The 23,517-nt window shown below is 47.6% G+C and overlaps 1 protein-coding gene across 2 annotated transcripts; it reads left to right on the plus strand.

Moving 5' to 3' along the window:
• The first annotated feature begins 16 nt into the window (after positions 1-16).
• On the plus strand, positions 17-9,337 carry MIX23 (mitochondrial matrix import factor 23). 2 transcript variants are annotated; one of them, XM_073577015.1, is made up of 5 exons: positions 17-333; positions 2,535-2,660; positions 3,066-3,212; positions 6,197-6,256; positions 9,060-9,337. In XM_073577015.1, the coding sequence occupies exons 1-5, from the start codon at positions 283-285 to the stop codon at positions 9,108-9,110; spliced, it is 435 nt and encodes a 144-aa protein (XP_073433116.1). In that variant the 5' UTR covers positions 17-282; the 3' UTR covers positions 9,111-9,337. The 2 variants fall into 2 exon arrangements, with proteins under 2 accessions (XP_073433116.1, XP_073433117.1); XM_073577016.1 differs by having other exon boundaries at positions 17-303.
• The last annotated feature ends 14,180 nt before the right edge of the window (positions 9,338-23,517 follow it).

The following is a 23,517-nucleotide window of genomic DNA, read 5'->3' on the forward strand; positions in this document are numbered from 1 at the left end:
ATGTCAGACTTTTAGTGAGTCGCCATTTTCTTGTAGCCAAAGCCTAACAATTCCTATGAAAAATCACCGAGAAAATGGCGGCCTCGCTATTTTTGTCGGAGACATAGTTTGAATTGTTTCCCGTGAGGCGCAGACAGCGTGTCACCACTGCCCGGCGGCTCCATAGAGCTCATAATGAGCTACGTCAGCGATGCGGCGCTGTACGCGAGGCAGGCGGTCTCCGCGGACACCACATGAGGAGGGCAGAGGTCGGGGACGCGGAGGACCCCTGGCTGTCCCAATATGGCGGCGCCCAGTGGAGAGGTGAGCTGCGAGGATTTCACCGAGTTTCAGGTGAGGATTGTGTGAGACGTGTCCGGGGACTGGGGGGTGTGAGAGCCGGAGAGGGAGGCCCTGCCCGGGGCTGCGTGAGAGGGGACGGCGCGGGGTGTCCTGTGCTGCTGGCTGGTCAATGGGACAGCGCAGCCTGTGACCTCCGGGGCCTCCCACACTGCAGTGCAGGGGCCCCTCATAGGGTGCCGGCGAGGTGCTGGGGGGGGCCCCTGGTAGAGAGCCGGCGAGGTGCTGGGGGGGGCCCTGGTAGAGAGCCGGCGAGGTGCTGGGGGGGGGCCCCTGGTAGAGAGCCGGCGAGGTGCTGGGGGGGGCCCCTGGTAGAGAGCCGGCGAGGTGCTGGGGGGGGCCCCTGGTAGAGAGCCGGCGAGGTGCTGGGGGGGGCCCCTGGTAGGGAGCCGGCGAGGTGCTGGGGGGGCCCCTGGTAGAGAGCCGGCGAGGTGCTGGGGGGGCCCCTGGTAGAGAGCCGGCGAGGTGCTGGGGGGGCCCCTGGTAGGGAGCCGGCGAGGTGCTGGGGGGGCCCCTGGTAGGGCGCCGGCGCGGTGCTGGGGGGGCCCCTGGTAGAGAGCCGGCGAGGTGCTGGGGGGGGCCCCTGGTAGAGAGCCGGCGAGGTGCTGGGGGGGGCCCCTGGTAGAGAGCCGGCGAGGTGCTGGGGGGGCCCCTGGTAGGGAGCCGGCGCGGTGCTGGGGGGGGCCCCTGGTAGGGAGCCGGCGCGGTGCTGGGGGGGGCCCCTGGTAGGGAGCCGGCGCGGTGCTGGGGGGGGCCCCTGGTAGGGAGCCGGCGCGGTGCTGGGGGGGGCCCCTGGTAGGGAGCCGGCGCGGTGCTGGGGGGGGCCCCTGGTAGGGAGCCGGCGCGGTGCTGGGGGGGGCCCCTGGTAGAGAGCCGGCGAGGTGCTGGGGGGGGGCCCTGGTAGAGAGCCGGCGCGGTGCTGGGGGGGGCCCCTGGTAGGGAGCCGGCGCGGTGCTGGGGGGGCCCCTGGTAGAGAGCCGGCGAGGTGCTGGGGGGGGCCCCTGGTAGAGAGCCGGCGAGGTGCTGGGGGGGGCCCCTGGTAGAGAGCCGGCGAGGTGCTGGGGGGGGCCCTGGTAGGGAGCCGGCGCGGTGCTGGGGGGGGCCCCTGGTAGGGAGCCGGCGCGGTGCTGGGGGGGGCCCCTGGTAGGGAGCCGGCGCGGTGCTGGGGGGGGCCCCTGGTAGGGAGCCGGCGCGGTGCTGGGGGGGGCCCCTGGTAGGGAGCCGGCGCGGTGCTGGGGGGGGCCCCTGGTAGGGAGCCGGCGCGGTGCTGGGGGGGGGCCCTGGTAGGGAGCTCGGCATTATCTCCAGGGGCTGCAGGACTACAAGTCCCAGCTCTGAGATCGGTCTGTGTGGCGGTTGCCAACAGGATGCTGGGAGAGCTGGTGACAACCGACATGTCTGATAATTGGGGTCTCTGTCTCCTTCCCCCGGTATCCCCACTGACCTGGGCATGTTTGCAGGGCTGAGTGCAGAGGTGACGGCCATATAGAGTCCGTTCTGCGGCTCCGGGATTTGGATGTTTCCGACTTCGGTGTCGGGGTTGAGGAAGTTATCAGAGCCGAAATTCAGCATCCTTGATCTGACCACATGGGGATCAGAGCTGTTGCCCGGACCCCCAGTGACCAGGGAGCCCCCTGCAGTGCCGGCCCCTGTTCCCATGGCAATGCACGGCACAATATGGGGTGGTGACTCAGAGGATGCAAAGCTCAGCACTGCTGTTAGATTTCTACGGGGGACAGTTGTGTATTAGACTCCGGTCACACCCAGAGCAGTGCTCGGTATTGTGTGGCAGCGATTGCTCCCATACGCCCCCTGCAGGGCGTGCACTTATCCAGCAGATGGTGTTGGTCGTTGGAGAGCTGTCAGGATGGCAGCAGGACAGTGAGCGCAGCTTTGGATGTGAATGGAGTAAAATCCCTATTGGAACTTGAGGCACATTATGCCAGATCCTGCAGCCGTCACCCAGGTGTGATCCCATGATGCATTGCGCTCAGATATCAGGCTGCCTGTCAGGCTGGTGATGAACCTTTTGGTGTGACTAGAGTACATGTTACACTTTAGTTTCAGAGTTTCTTAATGCTCCAGTCAAAGCCAGAGCTGCATTTCCTATGTTCACTGTTGTGCAAAAGCAGAATTATGCCTGCAGCTTTAGCTGTGACTGGAGTAGCACTGATTTAGTTATGCGGTCTCTGCAGGAAATCCTCCGGGTGATGCGAACGATAGACGACCGGATCGTCCATGAGCTGAACACGACCGTCCCCACTGTGTCCTTCGCTGGAAAGATCGATGCCAGTCAGACCTGCCGGCAGCTGTACGAGTCTGTAAGTGGCACCGCTGCCTCCCTGTGGCCCCTTCCCCACGTCACTTTCACATCCCCCCGTGGCTCCTTCCCTGCGTCATGTTCACAACCCCCACCCCCCCATGGCCCCTTCTCCACGTCACGTTCACCCCCCCCCCCCCCCCCCCCGTGGCCCCTTCTCCGCGTCACGTTCACCTGCCCCCCCCCCGTGGCCCCCTCTCCGCGTCACGTTCACCTCCCCCCCCCCCCCCCCGCGACCCCTTCCCCGCATCACGTCCCCCCCGTGGCCCCTTCTCCGCGTCACGTTCACCTCCACCCTTCCCCCCCCCCCGAGGCCCCTTCTCCACCTCATGTTCACCTCCCCCCCCCGTGGCCCCTTCCCCGCATCACGTTCACCTCCCCCGTTCACTACGTGTTTCCTCCTCAGCTCCTCGCCGCGCACCGCTCCCGTGAAAGGACCATAAAGAGCTGCATATCTCAGACGTCCATTACTGTGAATAGTTTCCAGGAAGAGAGAAAGAGGAACCCGGACAACCTGGCGGTAATGAGACAGCTCAGGAAAGAGCAGACCAAGGTGAGAGCGCCCGCTGGATACCCCTGTGTGTCTGTGGCAGACATGTCTGCTCCTGCGCCAGTCGCTTCCCTCGCTCCCTTCTCAGGCTGCACTCGCATTACTTTTATGATCCTCTGTGGTTTTTCGCACCATCATTGATTTGTGTGTGTGATTTCATCGCACTGTCCGGGGGTATATAACGAGATTCCCACCTGCTTCATTACTGACCTTATTATCTTACCACCCGCCCCTGACAGCTGCTCCTGTTGTGCTGGCAGCTGCTTCTCCTCGGTGTGACCTCCGACCTTTGTTGCATGGATTCTCTGTGGTCCGGCATCGCTATGGGCGGGTGATCCGGGACTTGCTGCCTGTGGTCAGAACATAGAGACTTTCCTCTTCAGCGTCGCAGTTCCCATCATTATTTGCTGCGTTGCCGAAGCCTGGTGCAGGAGATCAGAACACTGGTGGTGCGATGACGGCTGCACGTGTCCCCAGTGGTAGAGAATCTGCAGGAAGAGGAGCCATGACGCAGGTGGAGCAGAATGTGCAGTGTCCTTATAGCAGAAGTCATCTCCCTATAATGGTGATTTCCGCCCCACTGCTGTGATGCAGAAGGTTCTGCTCGGCTCGCTGCTGCCGCCTCTCCAGGTGACTTTCTGTCTATTGATAACCACGGGGTCGTGTGCGCTGTCAGTAGGTATGATGCACATGTCCCATTACTTAAACTGGCAGCAGGGTGGGCACTGTACATCTGGCCCCCCTGCAGGATTAGCTGACTCTTGGGAGGCCGAGTGTCTGACCCCACAGGTTTGGCATTAATGATTTGTCCTAAGGAAAGGTCATCGATATATGACCCGGACATCCCCTCTAAGGTGGATCCAGGGCAGGAGGCGTCTGCAGACCTCCTGGAGGCTTCTGGGACTCACTGGTTGGATCGTCCTGGAGAGATTAGTCGCAGCCCATGTACCAGGCAGTCATGGCGTCGCGGGATTTTTATCTCTTCCCTGTAGCTGTTCAGTTGTTCGCTGACCCGTCCTCTCGCACTCCGGAGGCCCGGACATTGGCCCGGTCTTCGGCCCCGTGTGATTCAGTTTCCCGTATGATCTCGCTGCTCATTTTTCCAGGGTTGTCGATATTTATTCTCCGTATTGGTCGTTTTACTTTTTCTTCCATCGCGTCTTTTCCGGGAGGTTTTCGCTGCTTTCTGCCGACGAGCTGTAACATTCACCCACAGACCCTTGTTTCTGGGCACAGTGCAGACCGGGGGCCACGACAACCTGCGAGCACGGCCCTGGGCGCCAATTACCTCTCCTCCACTATCCTCCACAGTATCTACTTTGGTCTTCATTGACTGCAGCACCTAACAGGTTAAACAGGAAGAATCTGACCCGATGTAATGATAAGTAAGATATGATTTTGCTGGAACATTCCAGAAGCTACCATTGTTACACTACAGATTCATACTGTAGCCTGTCACAGCTGCAGCCCCCTCCTTTTTTCCCCACAGCTATGTGCCTGTTTGTAATAGGACACCAGACATTTCCTGCGCCAGCAGCTCTCTCTCTCTTCCCCCTCCTGCACAGGCATGGGAAAGAATGTCTTTGTTTGAGCCATGCGGGGAAGCATATGAATGGGAGATATTAGCGAAGCTATAGCGCGGACTGTGTTCGCGACAGAAAAATGAAACGGACATTTCTGTGATATGCGCTGACCCGGCTTCACTACGGTGGCTCTTGCGAAATTCTAACCTCAGCAGAAACAGAGAACTGGATTTCTCCTAAACCGTGTAACATAACTACTGCATGTTTGGTTTTGAATTATTGTATTCGACCGGCTAAAAAGAATATCGGGTGCGTGTCTATACGAGGTACCCTCAACGAGATAGTTATTATAAGTTTTGTAGTTAGATTGTAACTCCAAGAGTAGGGGGCTGACCCTCTCCAGACTGCCCCTTTCGTGATGTCACCAACCCAAAGCTTTAAGGCATTCCCTTCCAAAAATCATTCAGTCGAGCTAGGAGATCTCATGCCAAGAGGTCCCCAGATGCAGGGCAACGTGTGGCTACTGCCCCTCCTCCCCCACATGGTAGTCTACAGACCATCTAAGCAACTGTAAGTGTTAATATATGTTAATCCCTTTTAAATTATATTTGCATTGTACATATCTAATGTCTCAACTTTTATCTGTGCCCACCTTTTTTGGGAATAAATTCTAAAACTTATTAGTCTGCCTTCATGCTCTAAAAATGAACACGTGCCTTTAAGATAATTACGCTACTGATTGGGTTTGCTTTGAACCCCTCTATTAAGTCTATAACTTAAGCAGAGAAATCTGGAGCTGGTGGCGGCGTGGTGTGTTTTGGTTGGTTGGGCTAGCTGGCAGTGACGGAAGGGTTTTATAAGCTGAGTGGGTGGCTGCGGCCAAAGCACTGATAATTCCCTCACTGCAGCGGCCTAATCGGCCGTGCACCACAAGCAGCCCGTCCGGCGACTATCCTGGGTGCAGTTCCCTGACTGACCTGAGGGTAAGGGGGGGGGGCGCCAGAGAGCTGCGAGTTCCTAAGTGGAACTGAAAAGTGGGATATACATAAATCCCCGCAGTTCGTGGAAGATTGTTAGCAGTGGTGGGACATCCAAAATAACCCCCCTGCGATAAAGTGTTAGGGCAAGACTAGCTTGCTGTTTTTTTGTTTTTTTTTTGTCACATGGTGCCAGCGGTGGGATAACTAAGATAAGCCCCCACTGTGCCTGTGGTAGCCGTGTGTCGGCAGTGCGTCGCGTCCCTCCGTCCGTGACATACAGGTGTCAGCCGTGGGATTGTGACACCCGACCATTGCAGCTGTGTCGGCTCCATTACACGGCAGCGGGGTAAAATGCTCAGCACGTCGTCCAGCTGCCCCTCATTACTAAACTACATCTCCCACAATGCACTGCGCGCTCTTGCTCCCTGTTATCTGGCTCTGATGACCTCTGACCCCTCTCCTTTTTGTTTTGTTTTTTTCTCAGTTGAAGCTTCTGCAATCTGAGCTGAATGTGGAGGAAGTGGTGAACGACCGGAGCTGGAAGGTAAGATGCGGCCTCTGTCGTGTGCCCTTGTCAGTGCCAGCCCCAACGCCCGCTGCCCCCGCGTGGAGTGGAGGATGAGGCACAACAATTGTCTGAAACACCTGATATATGTGCGCGTCCTGTACAGCTGGGTATATAGAAGCCCACTGCACACGATGGACGCCATGTGCGCCTGACGGAGCCCGCTGATGATAATGGGGTCTGCACACAGCCTTCCTTCTACACAGGACTCTCCTCACAATGCCATCGCAGGAGGCACCTGACTGCCACATTGCTGCCTCTATGAAGACCATGATTTGCGCTAAAGTGGATATAAAAAAAGTCTACACACCCCCTGTTAAAATACCAGATTTTTTTTTTTTTTGTCACGTGAATAAATCAGTGTTTGCTTTATACCTAGTGGAATTATTGTCACAAAGTTCTTCTTCGGTCTCATCAGACAGATCACGTTTCCTGCTCCTGGCCAACGTGATGGAGGTTTTGGTAACACATCGCCGGGGCTGGATGTCTTTGTAAGAAAAGGCTCCGTCTCCGACCCCACGGGCAGGACATATAAAGAATATGGGAGATTGTTGTCACATGCAGGACACAATCTGGACTGGTCAGAAATTCCTGCAGCTCCTGTAATGTCGTTGTCTCCCACTTGCAGCCTCCAAGGACAATTTTCATCTCTTTTGATCAGTTTTTGATGGACGTTCAGTTCTCGGTAATGTCATTGTTGTGCCAAATTTCAGCCTCTTCCGGATGACGTCTTCTCAGTGTCCACGGTAAATGTAATGCCATGGAAATGTTCTTGTTCCTTCTCCTAACAACGTTCCACAATGAGATCCTTTGCTGTGTTGTCAGCTGTTTACAGACCAGGAAATGTCGGGAAAATGTTTGTAGAACAGCGACACTTTCCCTGGAGTTAATCAGAATCGCTGTGAATGACGGCGGCCGAGCGCTGACTACTGTGTAACATATGGGGGGGGGGATGTGATCTGCTGATTCTGAGCAAAACCCCAGCTCCGATTATAGGAGGGTGTGCACATTTATGCAACCATAAGTTGTTTTTTTTTTTTGTTAAGAGGGAAAAAAAGGGAAATAACTCCAGCGTGTATACTGTGAAAAGATAAAATTCCAATTTAATTCAAAATATCTTTAAAGATATGTAAATCCATTACTAGGTAGTATGCATGATGTATGGGATCCCCGGTATAACCAACGTGCTTCACCCAATAAAGATCCAGCGGTGCCCTGGTCTGAAGCTTCGCAAACGCTTGTCAGAAGCCGCTAGTTCCACCGCTTCTAACATTTCAGCGGTTTCCAGCCATTGCAGGCTTGTTCATGGAGGAAGCACTCATACCATTCCTGCTGTAGGTATCGAGAGGGTATTCAGACCTTCCAGAGGAGGGGATTATAGGGGGAAGGTTGTGAACCCGCGAGTCCTTCTGGATCTTCAGGCTTCAGACCCGGCTACCGCTGGGCTTCAATAAACGGCAAGATTTGATTCTGCAGTATCATTGAATGATTATTTTCTTGTATTGTGTATTATTTTATTTTTTTTCTTTTATATTTTGTTTTTCTGTTTTCCATTAGTCCTAACTAATTCTTCCTTTGTGACAGATCCTTCACTATTCTGTGTGCTTTTGATCCATCCATCATGTGAACTACCTAGTAATGGATTTACATATTTTTTTTTTTAGAGATGTTTTGAATTAAATTGGAATTTTAACTTTTCTCAGTATACACGCTGGAGTTCTTTCCATTTTTTTTCTCTTCAATTTGGACTACGCCCTTGATCCAGGTGCCGCCTTGCGGGTCTGACAACCAGGTTTCCTGCAGAGATTGGTGAGCTGACTTTTCCCTGCTATTTTTTCAATATACATATATATAATCTCCCTCACAATGATTTCAGTTTGTCTGAGTGGATTTGTACAGATTATAAAGGACATTAAAGGGTAAAAAAAAAAAGTCCTGAAATGATTCCTCTTGGTAAGATTTATTTACACAACAACAAAAATCTGGTATTTTAAAAGGGGCATGTAAACTTTATATCCCCTGTACTCACTGTATTCTAGAGATTGGATGATTACATGTCCCCCCTGAAGCGCTAAGAGTTTTAAAAAAATAGAAAATGTTTAAATTTTTTTTTTTTTTTATATTTAATCATTATTAAAATGGCAGAATTGCCATTCCTTTCCCGGTCCCCTCACCTCACCGACCGCTCGCAGCGCCAAATACCAAAATACCGGCCCCCTCACTGCTCCATTGCCAGGCAGATAACCAAATAAAGTTGAACAGTTTTTTAATTTTAGTGTTTAGTGGTGACCAGGAGAACTGTTTGCCTGGGTCATTCTTGCTGAACAATGAATACTGCAGAAACTCAAAAAACAATGACCGAATTGTGCTTTTTTTTCCCCATTTTACCACATTTGCAGTTTTTTGTTTTTTTTTTTTCAGTATAGGGTAAAATGGTGACTTTCAAAATGTACAACTCTCCCCTCAAAAAAAGAAAGCCCTCTAATGGCTGTGTAGATGGAACGTAAAAGTGTTGTGGATCTTGGGGGGGAAAAAGGGAGGAAAATGAAAATTGGCCTAAGCGGGAAGGGGTTAAATCCGGCAGGGCAGAACTTAGCCTCTTCAGTTCCATTGTGTCTTCTTCCTCCAGTGACTCTGCTGCTTTGCTGTTGGCTCTCAGGCGCTGCGCCTGACATAGGATCTGGTGTCACAAGGCTTGTCTGTCCGCTGACGGCCGGTGTTGATGTGTGCGCCGCCCTGGATCTGATATCTTCATCATTCTCATCGTCTTTTTTGATTACAGGTATTCAGCGAGCGCTGCCGACTGCACTACAAGCCCCCGAAGGAGCAGTAACTCAGGCCCTGTGATCGGAGACCCCCGCGCTCCCGTCTCGGGATGTGAACGTTTCCTCCGAGGAGCCCGAGCCGGCACAATAGGATGAAGAATATTTTATCTCGTCTATTATCAGACGTAGCCCGAAATGAGCGACTGCGAGGAGGACGTCCTCCGGAGACGAGGACAAGCTGACGACGTTTTCTATGAAATCTGTAGTTTTATTACCATTAAATATCATTTTCAGACGGAGCGTGACAGGGTTTTTATTTTCCTCATCTTCTCACAATAACCATAGATCGTCATCATCGGATGTAAGGCCGAGACGTGGTGCAGCTTCTTGTTTGGTGGTTTAAGATGTCAAAATTGACCATTGTTTCGTTTTTGTGTTTTGTTTTTTTTTATCTGATCGGTTTTCATGATGGCTTTTTTACCTGTGATCTATTTGCACAAGAAAAATGTTGCTATGGAATATTTCCCACACAGAAAAGTGCCCACATGTAAAGTTACTTGTGTGCTGAATTCTGACAGCTCGGTCATTGGAGCAGCTCGGTGTACAGATCGCTGATGTCTCCTGACTGAGCAGTCAGATCCTGACTGGTGGTAATGTCTGATGGTCCAGGCTACAGATGACACGGCGTTCAGTAATCTGGGCCGGTGCTGAGCTGTCGGGACGTTCTAGCCACATCCGTCTTAGGAAAAGAGCAGAGGCTCCTCCTATAACGCGTCCTGACTGCCTCTCCGCACCTCTGCTGTCTGCAGTGCTCATGGCAGGGAACGAGTTCTGCATCTGGCAGTATGACTGGGCACCCTGACTTTGACATTGTAGTGGGGCACTTTATTCAGCAATAGGATAGGGCACTCCCTGAATCTGGGAGCATTCCCCCACTATAGTGCTAGTCACAGTGCCCCATTCTACTGTCAGATGCAGAGTCTTCACCCTCCCATGAGATTTCCAGAGTCTTTTCTAGCAGGGATAGGAAACAAAGGGTGGTTATTAATGGAGCACCCTCGGACTGGGTCACGGTTAGCACACACTCGGACTGGGTCACGGTTAGCAGTGGGGCACCACAGGGGTCAGTTTTGGGCCCGCTTCTTTTTAACATATTTATTAATGACCTTGTAGGAGGCATAGAGAGTAGAATTTCAATATTTGCAGATGACACTAAACTCTGCAGGGTAATCAATACAGAGGAGGACAATTTTATATTACAGGAGGATTTATGTAAACTAGAAGCTTGGGCTGATAAATAGCAAATGAGCTTTAATGGGGATAAATGTAAGGTCATGCACTTGGGTAGAACGAACAAGATGTATAATTACAGTATGTGCTTAATTGTAAAACACTGGGCAAAACTGTCACTGAAAGAGACCTGGGTGTATGGGTGGACGACAAACTCACATTTAGTGGCCAGTGTCAGGCAGCTGCTGCAAAGGCAAATAAAATAATGGGATGCATTAATAGAGGCATAGATGCTCATGAGGAGAACATAATGTTACCTCTATATAAGTCACTAGTGCGACCACACTTAGAAAACTGTGTACAGTTCTGGTCTCCGGTGTATAAGAAAGACATAGCTGAACTGGAGCGGGTGCAGAGAAGAGCGACCAAGGTTATTTGGGAACTAGGGGGTCTGCAATACCAAGACAGGTTATTACACTTGGGGTTATTTAGTTTGGAGAATCGAAGGCTTAGAGGTGATCTTATTACAATGTATAAATATACGCGGGGACAATACAGAGACCTTTCTAATGATCTTTTTACTCTTAGACCTGTGACGGGGACAAGGGGGCATCCTCTACGTCTGGAGGAAAGAAGGTTTAAGCATACTCACAGATGCGGATTCTTTACTGTAAGAGCAGTGAGACTATGCAACTCTCTGCCACATGATGTTGTAATGAGTGATTCCCTACTAAAATTTAAGAAGGGACTGGATGCCTTTCTTGAAAAGTATAATATTACAGGGTATATACACTAGTCTCCTTAATATTGCGTTGATCCAGGGAGCTAGTCTGATTGCCGTATGTGGAGTCGGGAAGGAATGTGAAGCTTACTGTTTGCCACATGGGTTTTATTTGCCTTCCTCTGGATCAACATGTTAGGGCAAGTTAGGATAGGATATGGGTTGAACTAGATGGACTTAAAGTCTCCCTTCAACCTTAATAACTATGTTACTAGGTCCTGGCAGCACTGTATCTGCACAGGTTACTGTGCTCGGTGTATAAATCTCACTGTTACCTGCACATTGGACAGTCAGGTGTTGCACCAGTCTGTCTACAGGATCTCATTGCTCAACTATCAGCACAGACCTGTACACTGAGCAGTTCCAATAATTGCACTGCCAGACTTGCACAATGTGCATGTGAGCTTTATACCACATCACTAATTTTACATGTGGACATATGTGACAGAGTACTGGGTTTTTTTTCCCCCTATAGGTTTTTTCGTTGAACGTTTTTACATATATTTGCACGTTTTATTCAATTACAGGGAACCGTAATGGGGTCAAATTTGATCCCTAATGCCTCCATAATGTAATCTCTGATGATGATATTCCCTACTGTTCTGAGGTATTGCTTATACATTGGGGACAATAAGTATTTGATACTCTGCCGATTTTGCAAGGTTTAAACCTACAAAGAATGGAGAGATCTGTAATTTTTATTGTACATACACTTGACCTGTGAGAGACAGAATCGAAAAATAAAATCCAGAAAATCACATTGTATGATTTTTACATATGGTACTTATTTCATGAAACATAATGTAACTTAATTATTTGTTTATCTACCAACCAGCAAGAATTTTGGTACTCACAGACCTGTTATTTTTTCAGTAAGAACCATCCTACTCTGCACTGTATTTGCACCTGTGTGAACTAGTTACCTGTATAAAAGACTCCTGTCCACACTCTCATTCAGACTCAAACCTCTCCACCATGGCCAAGACCAAAGAGCTGTCTATGGACACCAGGAACAAAATTGTAGACTTGCATAAGGCTGGGATTGGCTACAGGACAATAGGCAAGCAGCTTGGTGAGATGGCAACAACTGTTGGTACAATTACACAAGTTGACTGTGAATCTTCCTCAGTCTGGAGCTCTAATCAAGATTTAGCCTCTGTGGGGGGGTAAGAATGATTTTGAGGAAGGTTTTGAATCAGCCCAGAACTACACAGGAGGATCTGGTGAATGACCTTAAGAGAGCTGGGACCACGGTCTCAAACATTACTGTTAGTAACAGACTGCCGTCATGGATTTTAATCCTGCAGGGCACGCAAGGCCCCCTGCTCACGCCAGCACGTGTCCAGGCCCATTTGAAGTTCACCAATGACCATGATCCAGAGGAGGCATGGGAGAAGGTCATGAGGTCAGATGAGACCAAAATAGAACTTTTTGGTATCAACTCCACTCGTCATGTTTGGAGGGAGAGGGATGAGTACAACCCCAAGAACACCGTCCCAACAGTGAAGCATGGTGGGGGAAACATCGTAGTTTGGGTGTGCTTTTATGAAAAGGGGACAGGACAACTGCAGTGTTTTGAAGGGAGGATGGATGGGGTCATGTATCTCGAGATTTTGGCCAACAACCTCCTTCCCTCAGTAAGAGCATTGAAGATGGATCATGGTTGGGTCTTCCAGGATGACAATAACCTGGAACACACAGCCAGGGCAACTAAAGAGTGGCTGTGTAAGAAGTATTTCAAGGTTCTGGAGTGGCCTAGCCAGTCTCCAGACCTCAATCCGAGGGCTCATACTCACATGCGAGAAACTCGGACGGGTCTCACATCTCAATAACCGGCACTGCCGCCAGAACTCAGATCAGAGCGTTCAGCTGCATAGAAAGACATGCAGCTGAACGCTCCGATCCGAGTGCCGGGTACTGATGTGCGAGATTTGTTCGTGTTCCTCGCATGTGAGTATGAGGCCTAATAGAAAATCATTGGAGGGAGCAGCCCTGGAACATCTGGAGAAGATTTGTATGGAGGAGGGGGAAAAAATCCTGGCTGCAGTGTGTGCAAACCTGGCCAAGAACTACAGGAAACGTCTGACCTCTGTAACTGCAAACAAAGGATTTGGACCAAATATTAAGTAGTGATTTTCTATTGTATCAAATACTTATTTCATGCTAATTAACTATGTAAAAATCATATGATGTGATTTTCTGGATTTTATTTTTAGATTCTTTCACAGGTGAAGTGTATCATCAGTATGTGGTGACCGCCCATCACCTCCATCATCAGTAACTGGTGACCGCCCGTCACCTCCATCATCAGTATCTGGTGACCGCCCATCATCAGTATCTGGTGACCACCCGTCACCTCCATCATCAGTATCTGGTGACCGCCCGTCACCTCCATCATCAGTATCTGGTGACCGCCCGTCACCTCCATCATCAGTATGTGGTGACCGCTCATCACCTCCATCATCAGAATCTGGTGACCGCCCGTCACCTCCATCATCAGTATCTGGTGACCGCCCGTCACCTCCATCATCAGTATCTGGTGACCGCCCGTCACCTCCATCATCAGTGATCAAAATGAAATGAAAAGTAAATAAACCCCCCCTCTATCACCCCCATAGGGAGGCACATATAATAAAATAAAGAAAATATTTTTATTTTTCCATTAGGGTTAAGGCTAGGGTTGGACTTAGGGTTAGGGTTGGAATAAGGGTTAGGGTGGAATTAGGGTTAAGATTAGGGTTAGGCTTGTGGTTAGGGTTGGTATTAGGGTTAGGGGTGTGTTGGAGTTAGGGTTGTGGTTAGGGGTGTGTTGGGGTTAGAATTGAGGGGTTTCCACTGTTTAGGCACATCAGGGGGTCTCCAAACGCGACATGGTGCTACCATTGATTCCAGTCAATTTTGCATTCAAACAGTCACGGTGCTCCCTCCCTTCCAAGCCCCGATGTGTGCCCAAACAGTGGTTTACCCCAACATATGGGGTATCAGCATACTCAGGACAAATTGCACGACAACTTTTGGGGTCCAATTTCTCATGTTAACCATGTAAAAATAAAAAATAGCATGCTAAAAAATAATTTTTGAGGAAAAAAAATGATTTTTTTTATTTTCACTGCTCTGCGTTATAAACTTTTGTGAAGCACTTGGAGGTTCAAAGTGCTCACCACACATCTAGATAAGTTCCTTAAGGGGTCTAGTTTCCAAAATGGGGTCACTTGTGGGGGGTTTTCACTGTTTAGGCACACAGGGGCTCTCCAAACGCGACATGGTGTCCGATAACGATTGGAGCTCATTTTCCATTCAAAAAGTCAAATGGTGCTCCTTCCCTTCCGGGCCCTGCCGTGCACCCAAACAGTGGTTTATGACCACATATGAGGTATCGGTGTACTCAGGAGAAATTATCCCACAAATTTTAGGATCCATTTTATCCTGTTGTCCATGTGAAAATGAAAAAACTGAGGCTAAAAGAAAATTTTTGTGAAAAGAAAAGTACTTTTTTTTTACGGATCAATTTGTGAAGCACCTGGGAGTTCAAAGTGATCATTATACATCTAGATACGTTCCTTGGGGGGTCTAGTTTCTAAAATGGGGTCACTTGTGGGGGAGTTTCAATGTTTAGGCACACAGGGACTCTCCAAACGCGACATGGCAACCGCTAAATATTCCAGCATATTTTCCATTCAAAAAGTCAAATGGCGCTCCTTCCCTTCTGAGCCCTGCCGCGCGCACAAACAGTGGTTTATGACCACATATGAGGTATCGTTGTACTCAGAAGAAATTGCCCAAGAAATTTCAGGATCCATTTTATCCTGTTGTTGGGAAAATGAAAAAAATTAATGATAAAAGAAAATTTTTGTTGGAAAAATTAAAATGTCCAATTTTTTGAAGGGTTAATAATCTTCTTGAATGTAGTTTTGAGCACTTTGAGGGGTGCAGTTTTTAGAATGGTGTCACTATGGGGTATTTTCTGCCATATAGACCCCTCAAAGTGACTTCAAATGTGAGGTGGTCCCTAAAAAAAGTAGATTTGTAAATTATGTTGCAAAAATGAGAAATTGTTGGTCAACTTTTAACCCTTAAAACTTACTAACAAAAAAAATTTTGTTTCCAAAATTATGCTGATGTAAAGTAAACATGTGGGAAATGTTATTTAGTAACTATTTTGTGTCACAGAACTCTCTGGTTTAACAGAATAAAAATTCAAAATTTAAAAATTGCGAAATTTTCCACCAAATTTTCTGATTTTTTCACAAATAAACGCAAAAAATATTGACCTAAATTTACCACTAACATGAAGCCCAATATGTCACGAAAAAAAAACAATCTCAGAATCGCTAGGATCCGTTGAAGCGTTCCAGAGTTATTACCACATGAAGGAACACTGGTCAGAATTGCAAAAAATGGCCAGGTCATTAAGGTCAAAATAGGCTTTGTCATGAAGGGGTTAATGGTGCTTTACACATTCTGGTTTTGTAATGGATGAGCCTTTTTCAAGTTAGGCTGGTTCCACATCAGCGTTTTTGTGCGCATGCATCCCTATGTTTAACATGGCGTACGCATGGTCTTGCATTTGCATGCGTTCGTCTGCGTTTTCATGCGCGTGCGTTTTTTCCAGGTGTGCGTCTAGATGCGCCGGACGCAACATGTTGCATTTTTGGGTCCGCCAAAAAACGCTTGCGCACGGAATGCGACAAAACAATGCATTACAGTCTATGGGAACGCAGGCGGGCGAATGGACATGCGTTCGTCTGCGTTTTCATGCGCATGCGGTTTTTGAGTAAACATGTCTAGACACTGGTTTAAACCACCCCCTACACAAAGAAACACTGTTTGATGTCCCATTGGTGGAGTCTGTTTCAAGGATTTTCCTTCTGTGAAATGTGACACCTAGAGAGCGCATGCGCATAAAAAACGCACATTTTTTCATGCATTTTTACTTGCGCACAAAGGCGCAAATGTGAAACTAGCCTTATAGTCCTTTCACATTGACCCACAATAGAATCATATCGCATGCGCACGAGGCCCAAAGCCTGTGGAGCAGAACGAGGATTAGACACTTTGGGCCATATGCAATGTATGACGATACAGCATTTTCTTAATTATCCAGGCGTCTGTTTTCAGTAAGCCAGGAGGAAAAGACTGTCATCTATATGTTGACTTTGTTTCTTTCTTCGGTCGGTCAAGAGTCTGAAACGTTGACTCTACTTGGGATTGAAGCTTGAGGAAGATAATTTGCATATTCCAGGTGCCTTCTGGGAAAAGCGAAGCGTCTCTCTAAGCAAGAGGATCGTTGGATACAGCCGGGACCAGCTGCTTGGAAAGCATCGCCGAACCGCACGCCGTAATTTTTTCCCCTAGGACATTATTGCAAGAAAGCTTGCCTGATTGAGTAGATTACACAAGGAAGACACGCAGCAAGTCAGCAGGATCTAGGAGCAACATGGCAGATCTGACAACCTACATGGTGAGCTGCAACATAGAATCATAGAATCGTAGAGTTGGAAGGGACCTCCTGGGCCATCTGGTCCAACCCCCTGCTCAAAGCAGGATTCGCTAAATTATCCCAGTCAGATGTCTGTCCAGCCTCTGTTTGAAGACTTCCATTGAAGTAGAACTCACCACTTCTCGTGGCAGCCTGTTCCACTCATTGATCACTCTAACTGTCAAAAAGTTTTTTCTAATATCTAATCTGTGTCTCCTCCCATTCAGTTTCATCCCATTGCTTCTAGTCTTTCCTTGCGCAAATGAGAATAAAGTTGATCCTTCTACAATGTGACAGCCCTTTAGATATTTGTAGACAGCTATTAAGTCTCCTCTCAGTCTTCTCTTTTGCAAACTAAACATTCCCAAATCCTGCAACCTTTCCTCATAAGACAGGGTTTGCAGACCGGTCACCATTCTGGTCGCTCTTTTCTGAACTTGCTCCAGTTTGTTGATGTCTTTTTTAAAATGTGGTGCCCAAAACTGGACACAATATTCCAGATGAGGTCTGACCAAAGAGGAGTAGAGGGAAATAATGACTTCACGTGATCTAGACTGTATGCTTCTGTTAATACATCCTAGAATTGCATTTGCCTTTTTTGCTGCTGCATCACACTGTTGACTCATATTCAGTCTGTGATCTATTAGTATACCCAAGTCTTTTTCACATGTGCTGTCACTTAGCCCTATTCCTCCCATTCTATATATGCTTTTTCCATTTTTATTGCCCAGATGTAGTACTTTGCATTTCTCCCTGTTAAAAACCATTCTGTTAGTTGCTGCCCACTTCTCCAGTTTATTTAAATCTTTTTGAATCCTCTCTCTCCTCTAGTATTAGCTATCCCTCCTAGCTTTGTGTCATCAGCAAATTTAATCAGTTTACCCTCAATTCCTTCATCTAAATCGTTGATAAAGATGTTGAACAATACAGGGCCCAGGACAGAGCCCTGTGGTACCCCACTTGAGACATTCTTCCAACTGGATGTGCAGCCATTTACGACCACTCTTTGGGTCCGATCACTAAGCCAGTTATGAATCCACCTAACAGTTGCCTTGTCCATTCCATACTTAATCATTTTTTCAATAAGGATTGTATGAGAGACTTTGTCAAATGCTTTGCTGAAGTCAAGATATACTATATCTACAGCATTTCCTTGATCCACCCAATCAGCGATACCGTCATAGAAGGAAATTAAATTAGTCTGACATGACTTATTAGTTACAAACCCATGCTGACTCTGTTTAATCACTTCATTCTTATCCAGGTATTGACATACATGTTGTTTAATAATTTGTTCAAAGATCTTACCTGGTATAGAAGTCAGACTCACCGGCCTATAGTTGCCTGGGTCCACCTTCTTCCCCTTTTTGAAGATAGGAACAACATTTGCTCTTCTCCAGTCTTCTGGCACTTCTCCTGTTCTCCAAGAATTTTCAAAGATTATAGAGAGGGGTTCAAAAATTTCTTCTGCTATCTCCTTCAGTACTCTGGGGTGTAATTCATCTGGACCTGGAGACTTGAATTCATTTAGGCTAGCTAAGTGTTTCCTCACTATCTTTCTGTTTATAGATATCCTGGATTCTTCTATTCCCTTAATAGGACAGTGAATAACAGTTGATGTTACATTTCGTTTCTGAGAGAAAACAGATGCAAAATAGGAATTTAAAAGTTCAGCCTTCTCAACATCCTGTCTTACCATTTCATCATTTTCATCCTGTAAAAATCCTATAGCATCTTTGACTTTTCTTTTACTTTTGACATATCCCCAAAATCCTTTATTATTGCTTTTGACATCTCTTGCAAGCCTCAATTCATTTTCAGCTTTAGATAATCTGATTTGTGCCCTGCAGGTTCTGCAGACAGCATTATATTCTTCTTTAGATATGCCTCCCTCTTTCCATTTTATAAACATTTTTTTCTTCCTTTTTAGCATGTGCTTAAGTTCTGTGTTCATCCATCCTGGTTTCCTTAACTGCTTCCTATTCTTCCCTCTTTTCGGAATTGTTAACAACTGTGCTTTGAGAATTTCATTTTTCAAGATTTCCCATCCTTCCTGGACATTTTTGTCTTTAAGGATATCCAGCCATTGGATCCCTCCAATTCTCTTTCTGAATCCCTTAAAATCTGCCTTTCTGAAATCTAACCTTGACGTCTGAGTCTTCACAGGTCTTCCGCCTCTAGTTATCCAAAATTCTAAAATAGCATGGTCGCTACCTCCTAGGGTCCCAGCCACTTTTACCTCCTCAACCATTTCCTCCCTGTTTATAAGGATTAGATCCAAGGTAGCAGTTCCCCTTGTTTTCTCCCCTACCTTTTGGAAGATAAAGTTGTCAGCAAGAGAGGATAAGAATTTCCTTGACCTGTTAGTTTTGCCTGAGAGAGATTCCCAACAAATGTCTGGATAGTTGAAATCTCCCATGACAACTATGTCATATTTTTTGGAGAACTTGGCCATTTGATGCATAAAGAGTTCATCCATAGCTTCAGCTTGCACAGGCGGCCTGTAGTAAATGCCTACAATGGTGTCCTTTCCATTGTTCTGTCCTTGTATTCTTACCCAAACAGTTTCCACAGAACTCCCAGTCTCTGAAGCTTCAATCTCTGTGCAGATATACGCGTTTCTAACATACAATGCGACACCCCCTCCTCGTTTATCAAGTCTGTTTCTTGCAAATAAGTTGTATCCTTCTAGTCTTGTATTCCAATCATGTGTATTGTCCCACCAAGTTTCAGTGATTTCAATGACATCATATTTCTTTTCCTGTGTTAGTAGTTCCAATTCTCCTTGTTTGTTGCCCATGCTTTGTGCATTAGTATAGAAACATTTTAGTTTGTGATTGGTTTCTCTTTCTCCAATATTTTTATTGATTAGATTCTTTCGTCTTTGTTCTTCCTTTCCACTTCTAATAGCAGAGTTCTCAATAGCATTTGTCAGGTGTATGGCTTTTTCTGGTCTTTTGCTTCCCTTCCCATGTTGTTCTAGTTTAAAGCTCTCCTTACAAGTGTAGCAAGGCGACTTCCAAATACATGCTTTCCAGTCTTCGTAAGGTGCACCCCATCTCTAGCAAGTAGTCCATCGTATAAGTAGTTCACTCCGTGATCCAGAAATCCAAATCGTTGCTGACGGCACCATCGACGTAGCCAGTTGTTCACCTGCAGAATCTTATTCCACCTCCTTGTTCCATGGCCATCCACTGGGAGGATGGAAGAGAAGACCACCTGCGCTCCCAGTTCTTTCACTTTCTTACCTAAGTCTTCAAAGTCTCTGCAGATGATTTCCAGGTCGTTTCTTGCGGTGTCATTTGTCCCCACATGTAGTAGCAGGAATGGGTAGTCATCTGTAGGTCTGAAGAGTCCTGATATCCTGTCAGACACATCTTTAATTTTTGCACCTGGAAGACAACACATTTCTCTTGAAGTTATATCCGGTCTGCAGATAGCGGCCTCAGTTCCTCTCAACAGGGAATCCCCCATGACCACCACTCTCCGTTTCTTCTTCACAACATTTTTCTTTCTCCATCCAGGAGGACTCTGAAGGCGTACAAGGTTGGTGTTTGTTGGCAAAGTCTTATCCTGATGTATTTCTTCATCGTTTTCCTGCGTGAGAGCCTGGTACTGGTTCCTGAGCAGTATGGGTGCTGACTGCCTCCTGATCCTCCTGCTTCTCTGGGTCACATGTCTCCATTCCTCTGTTTCTTCAGGTGCACTTCGAATTTCTTCTCTTTCTGTAACATGAAGAGATAATTCTGCTCTGTCCAAGAACTCTTCACCTTCCTTAATGATCTTCAACGTAGCTAACCTCTCTTCGAGATTTTGCAACTTTTCCTCCAACAGGGACACAAGCTTGCATTTGGGGCAGGTGAAGTTTGGCTTTTCCACTGGTAAATCTGTGAACATGTAGCAAGAAATGCAGCTCACCAAATGGCTCCTGGCCTCTTCCATCTTGAGATTTCTTAAAAACGATGAAAGATGAGCCCAAATTTTTCCGATTTCCTCTTTTCAGCTGCAACGGCCAAAACCCAGTGATCGTTGAGCTCGCGGAGACTCTTCACTTATCCCAGAAGGCACTGGGAATATGCAAATGATCTCCTCAAGACTCTTCCCCTGGTTTTCCGATTTCCTCTTTTCAGCTGCAACGGCCAAAACCCAGTGATCGTTGAGCTCGCGGAGACTCTTCACTTATCCCAGAAGGCACTGGGAATATTCAAATGATCTCCTCAAGACTCTTCCCCTGGTTTTCCGATTTCCTCTTTTCAGCTGCAACGGCCAAAACCCAGTGATCGTTGAGCTCGCGGAGACTCTTCACTTATCCCAGAAGGCACTGGGAATATGCAAATGATCTCCTCAAGACTCTTCCCCTGTGCTACATGTTCACAGATCGAAGAAGAAGAATCCAACTTCACCTGCCAGAAGTGTAGATTAGTGGTCCTTTCAGAAGAAAAGGTGTGTGGTCTGGAAGAAAGAATTGCCACTGTGAAACTCAAAGAAAATGAAGACTTCCTAGACAGAACAGAAGCCTCTCTACTGGTCACAGAAGGTGAAGAAAGTGTCAGAGAACCTCCAAAAGCAGACGAGTGGAAGCATGTGACCAAAAGAAGCAAGAAGACCATGGAGACATCACCAACCACACAACTGACAAACCGATACCAAGGCCTTGCGGAGGATGACGATGGTACACCTAAGGATGAGGCACAACCAGCAAACAAAGAAGAAAAGGGCACACAGCAACACCCAGAAGTGACAACAAAAAGTACAGGCAAGAAGCAAAGAAGAGTGGTGGTGGTGGGAGACTCACTACTGAGAGGCACAGGAGCAGCCATCTGCAGACCGGACATAACCGCAAGAGAAGTATGCTGCCTCCCAGGTGCGAAGATCAAGGATATGACCGATAGGATAAGCTCATCAGTTCCAAGGACGTCCACCCATTTCTTCTGATACTTGCCGTGTCATTGGTGCCAACATGTAAGGACCTACCGACAATCTGCAAGGACTTGGAAGAGTTGGGGAAGAGAGTAAGGCTAAGTGCACACGTACCGGAACTCTCGCGGAAATTACCGCGAGAGTTCCGGAATTCCATTCCGCGGGAAAATCGCATTTTAAATTCCCGCGGAAAAACTAGCATTTTGCAAGCGAATTTAGCTTGCAAAATGCTAGCGTTTTCCCCAGCGATCTGTAGCATCGCTTGGAGAACTGATTGACAGGTTGGTCACACACGTCAAACATAGTGTTTGACGAGTGTGACCAACTTTTTACTACTGAGGCCGCCTATGCAGCATCAGTAGTAAAAGATAGAATGTAAAAAAAATAAAATAAAAAAAATGGTGTTATTCTCACCCTCCGACGTCCCGCGCAGCCGTTCCCAGTAATCCTTTGCGAAAATGCCCGCGATGACGTCCGTTCTCGCGGGATCGCGATGTCTCGCGGTAATTGGCGATGACGTCGCGCGAATTACCGCGAGACTTCGCGATCCCGCGAGAACGGACGCCATCGCGGGCATTTTCGCAAAGGATTACTGGGAACGGAAGCTTGGAGAGAGGCGGGAAGGCTGCGCGGGACGCCGGAAGGTGAGAATAACAATATTTTTTATTTTAAATTCTATTTTTTACAGGGATATGGTACACACAGCCCGGAGGACAGTCTCCTCTCCTCCGGACCGTGGGTACCATCCGCAATTGTTCTGCTTACTTTCCGCATGGTGTGCACAGCCACATGCGGGAAGTAAGCGGAACACTGCATTCCTATGGGTGCGGGATCGCCGCGATTCCGCAAATTAATGAGCATGCTGCGGTTTTTATCGCGAAGCGATTCCGCCGCGGTAAAAACCGCAGCATTAGCACAGCATTGCGGAATCCCATAGGAATGCATGGGATGCTTATTTTTCGCGGCAAAACCTCCGCGGAAACGCAAAAAAACGCCACGTGTGAACTCAGCCTAAAGGATCTGGATGCACAGGTTGTGTTTTTCTTCTATCCTTCCAGTAGACGGGCATGGCACCAGGAGATGGAACAGGATCCTTGATGCGAACAACTGGCTAAGACGATGGTGCAGACAACAAGGATTCGGATTCCTGGACCACGGTGTGAATTACCTGTACGATGGACTCCTCGCCAGAGACGGACTACACCTCAACAAACCTGGGAAACACACATTCCCCAGAAGACTCGCTACACTCATCAGGAGGACATTAAACTAGAAGAGGGGACGGAAGAAAAACGTTAGACAAGAAGAAGCCAGATGTTATACTGATGAATGATATGAGGTGCGGCAAAGAAGATCCAAGACAACAAACTCCGAAGGGAGGTAAGAAAATTTCTAAAACAATCAACAGGGAGGAGATTGGAACAAAGCAAAATTCTGTAAAATGCATGCTCGCAAACAGCAGAAGCCTGACAAACAAGATGGAAGAACTAGAAGCAGAAATATCTACAGGTAACTATGACATGGTGGGAATAACCGAGACATGGTGAGATGGAAGCTGTGACCGGGCAGATACCTTACAGGGGTACAGTCTGTTTAGAAAGGATTGTAAAAATCGGAGAGGAGGAGGAGAGGTTTGTCTTTATGTAAAGTCTTGTCTAAAGTCCACTTTAAGGGAAGATATTAGCGAAGGGAAAGAGGATGTCGAGTCCATAAGGGTCGAAATACATGGAGGGAAAAATAGTAATAACATTCTCATTGGGGTCTGTTACACCCCCCAAATATAACGGAAATCATGGAGAGTCTACTACTAAGGCAGATAGATGAAGCTGCAACCCATAATGAGGTTCTTGTTATGGGGGACTTTACCTACCCGGATATTAACTGGGAAACAGAGACCTGCGAAACCCATAAAGGCCACAGGTTTCTGCTAATAACCAAGAAAAATCCTTCACAATTGGTGCAGAATCCAACCAGAGGAGCCGCACTTTACACCTAATACTGTCTAACAGACCTGACAGAATTACAGATCTGCAGGAAATAGCGACCACAATATTGTACAGTGTCA

This window comes from Dendrobates tinctorius, unplaced genomic scaffold (genome assembly GCF_039654945.1).
Source record: "Dendrobates tinctorius isolate UK_male_01 unplaced genomic scaffold, ASM3965494v1 ptg000054l, whole genome shotgun sequence".
Taxonomy (NCBI): domain Eukaryota; kingdom Metazoa; phylum Chordata; class Amphibia; order Anura; family Dendrobatidae; genus Dendrobates; species Dendrobates tinctorius.

Bases quoted from the DNA above. Each gene is read 5' to 3' on its own strand.
- MIX23 (XM_073577015.1), top strand. From the start codon at position 283: ATGGCGGCGCCCAGTGGAGAGGTGAGCTGCGAGGATTTCACCGAGTTT. The intron at 3,213-6,196 runs GTGAGAGCGCCC...TTTTTTTCTCAG, and splicing joins TCAGGAAAGAGCAGACCAAG to TTGAAGCTTCTGCAATCTGA. The intron at 6,257-9,059 runs GTAAGATGCGGC...TTTTGATTACAG, and splicing joins TGAACGACCGGAGCTGGAAG to GTATTCAGCGAGCGCTGCCG.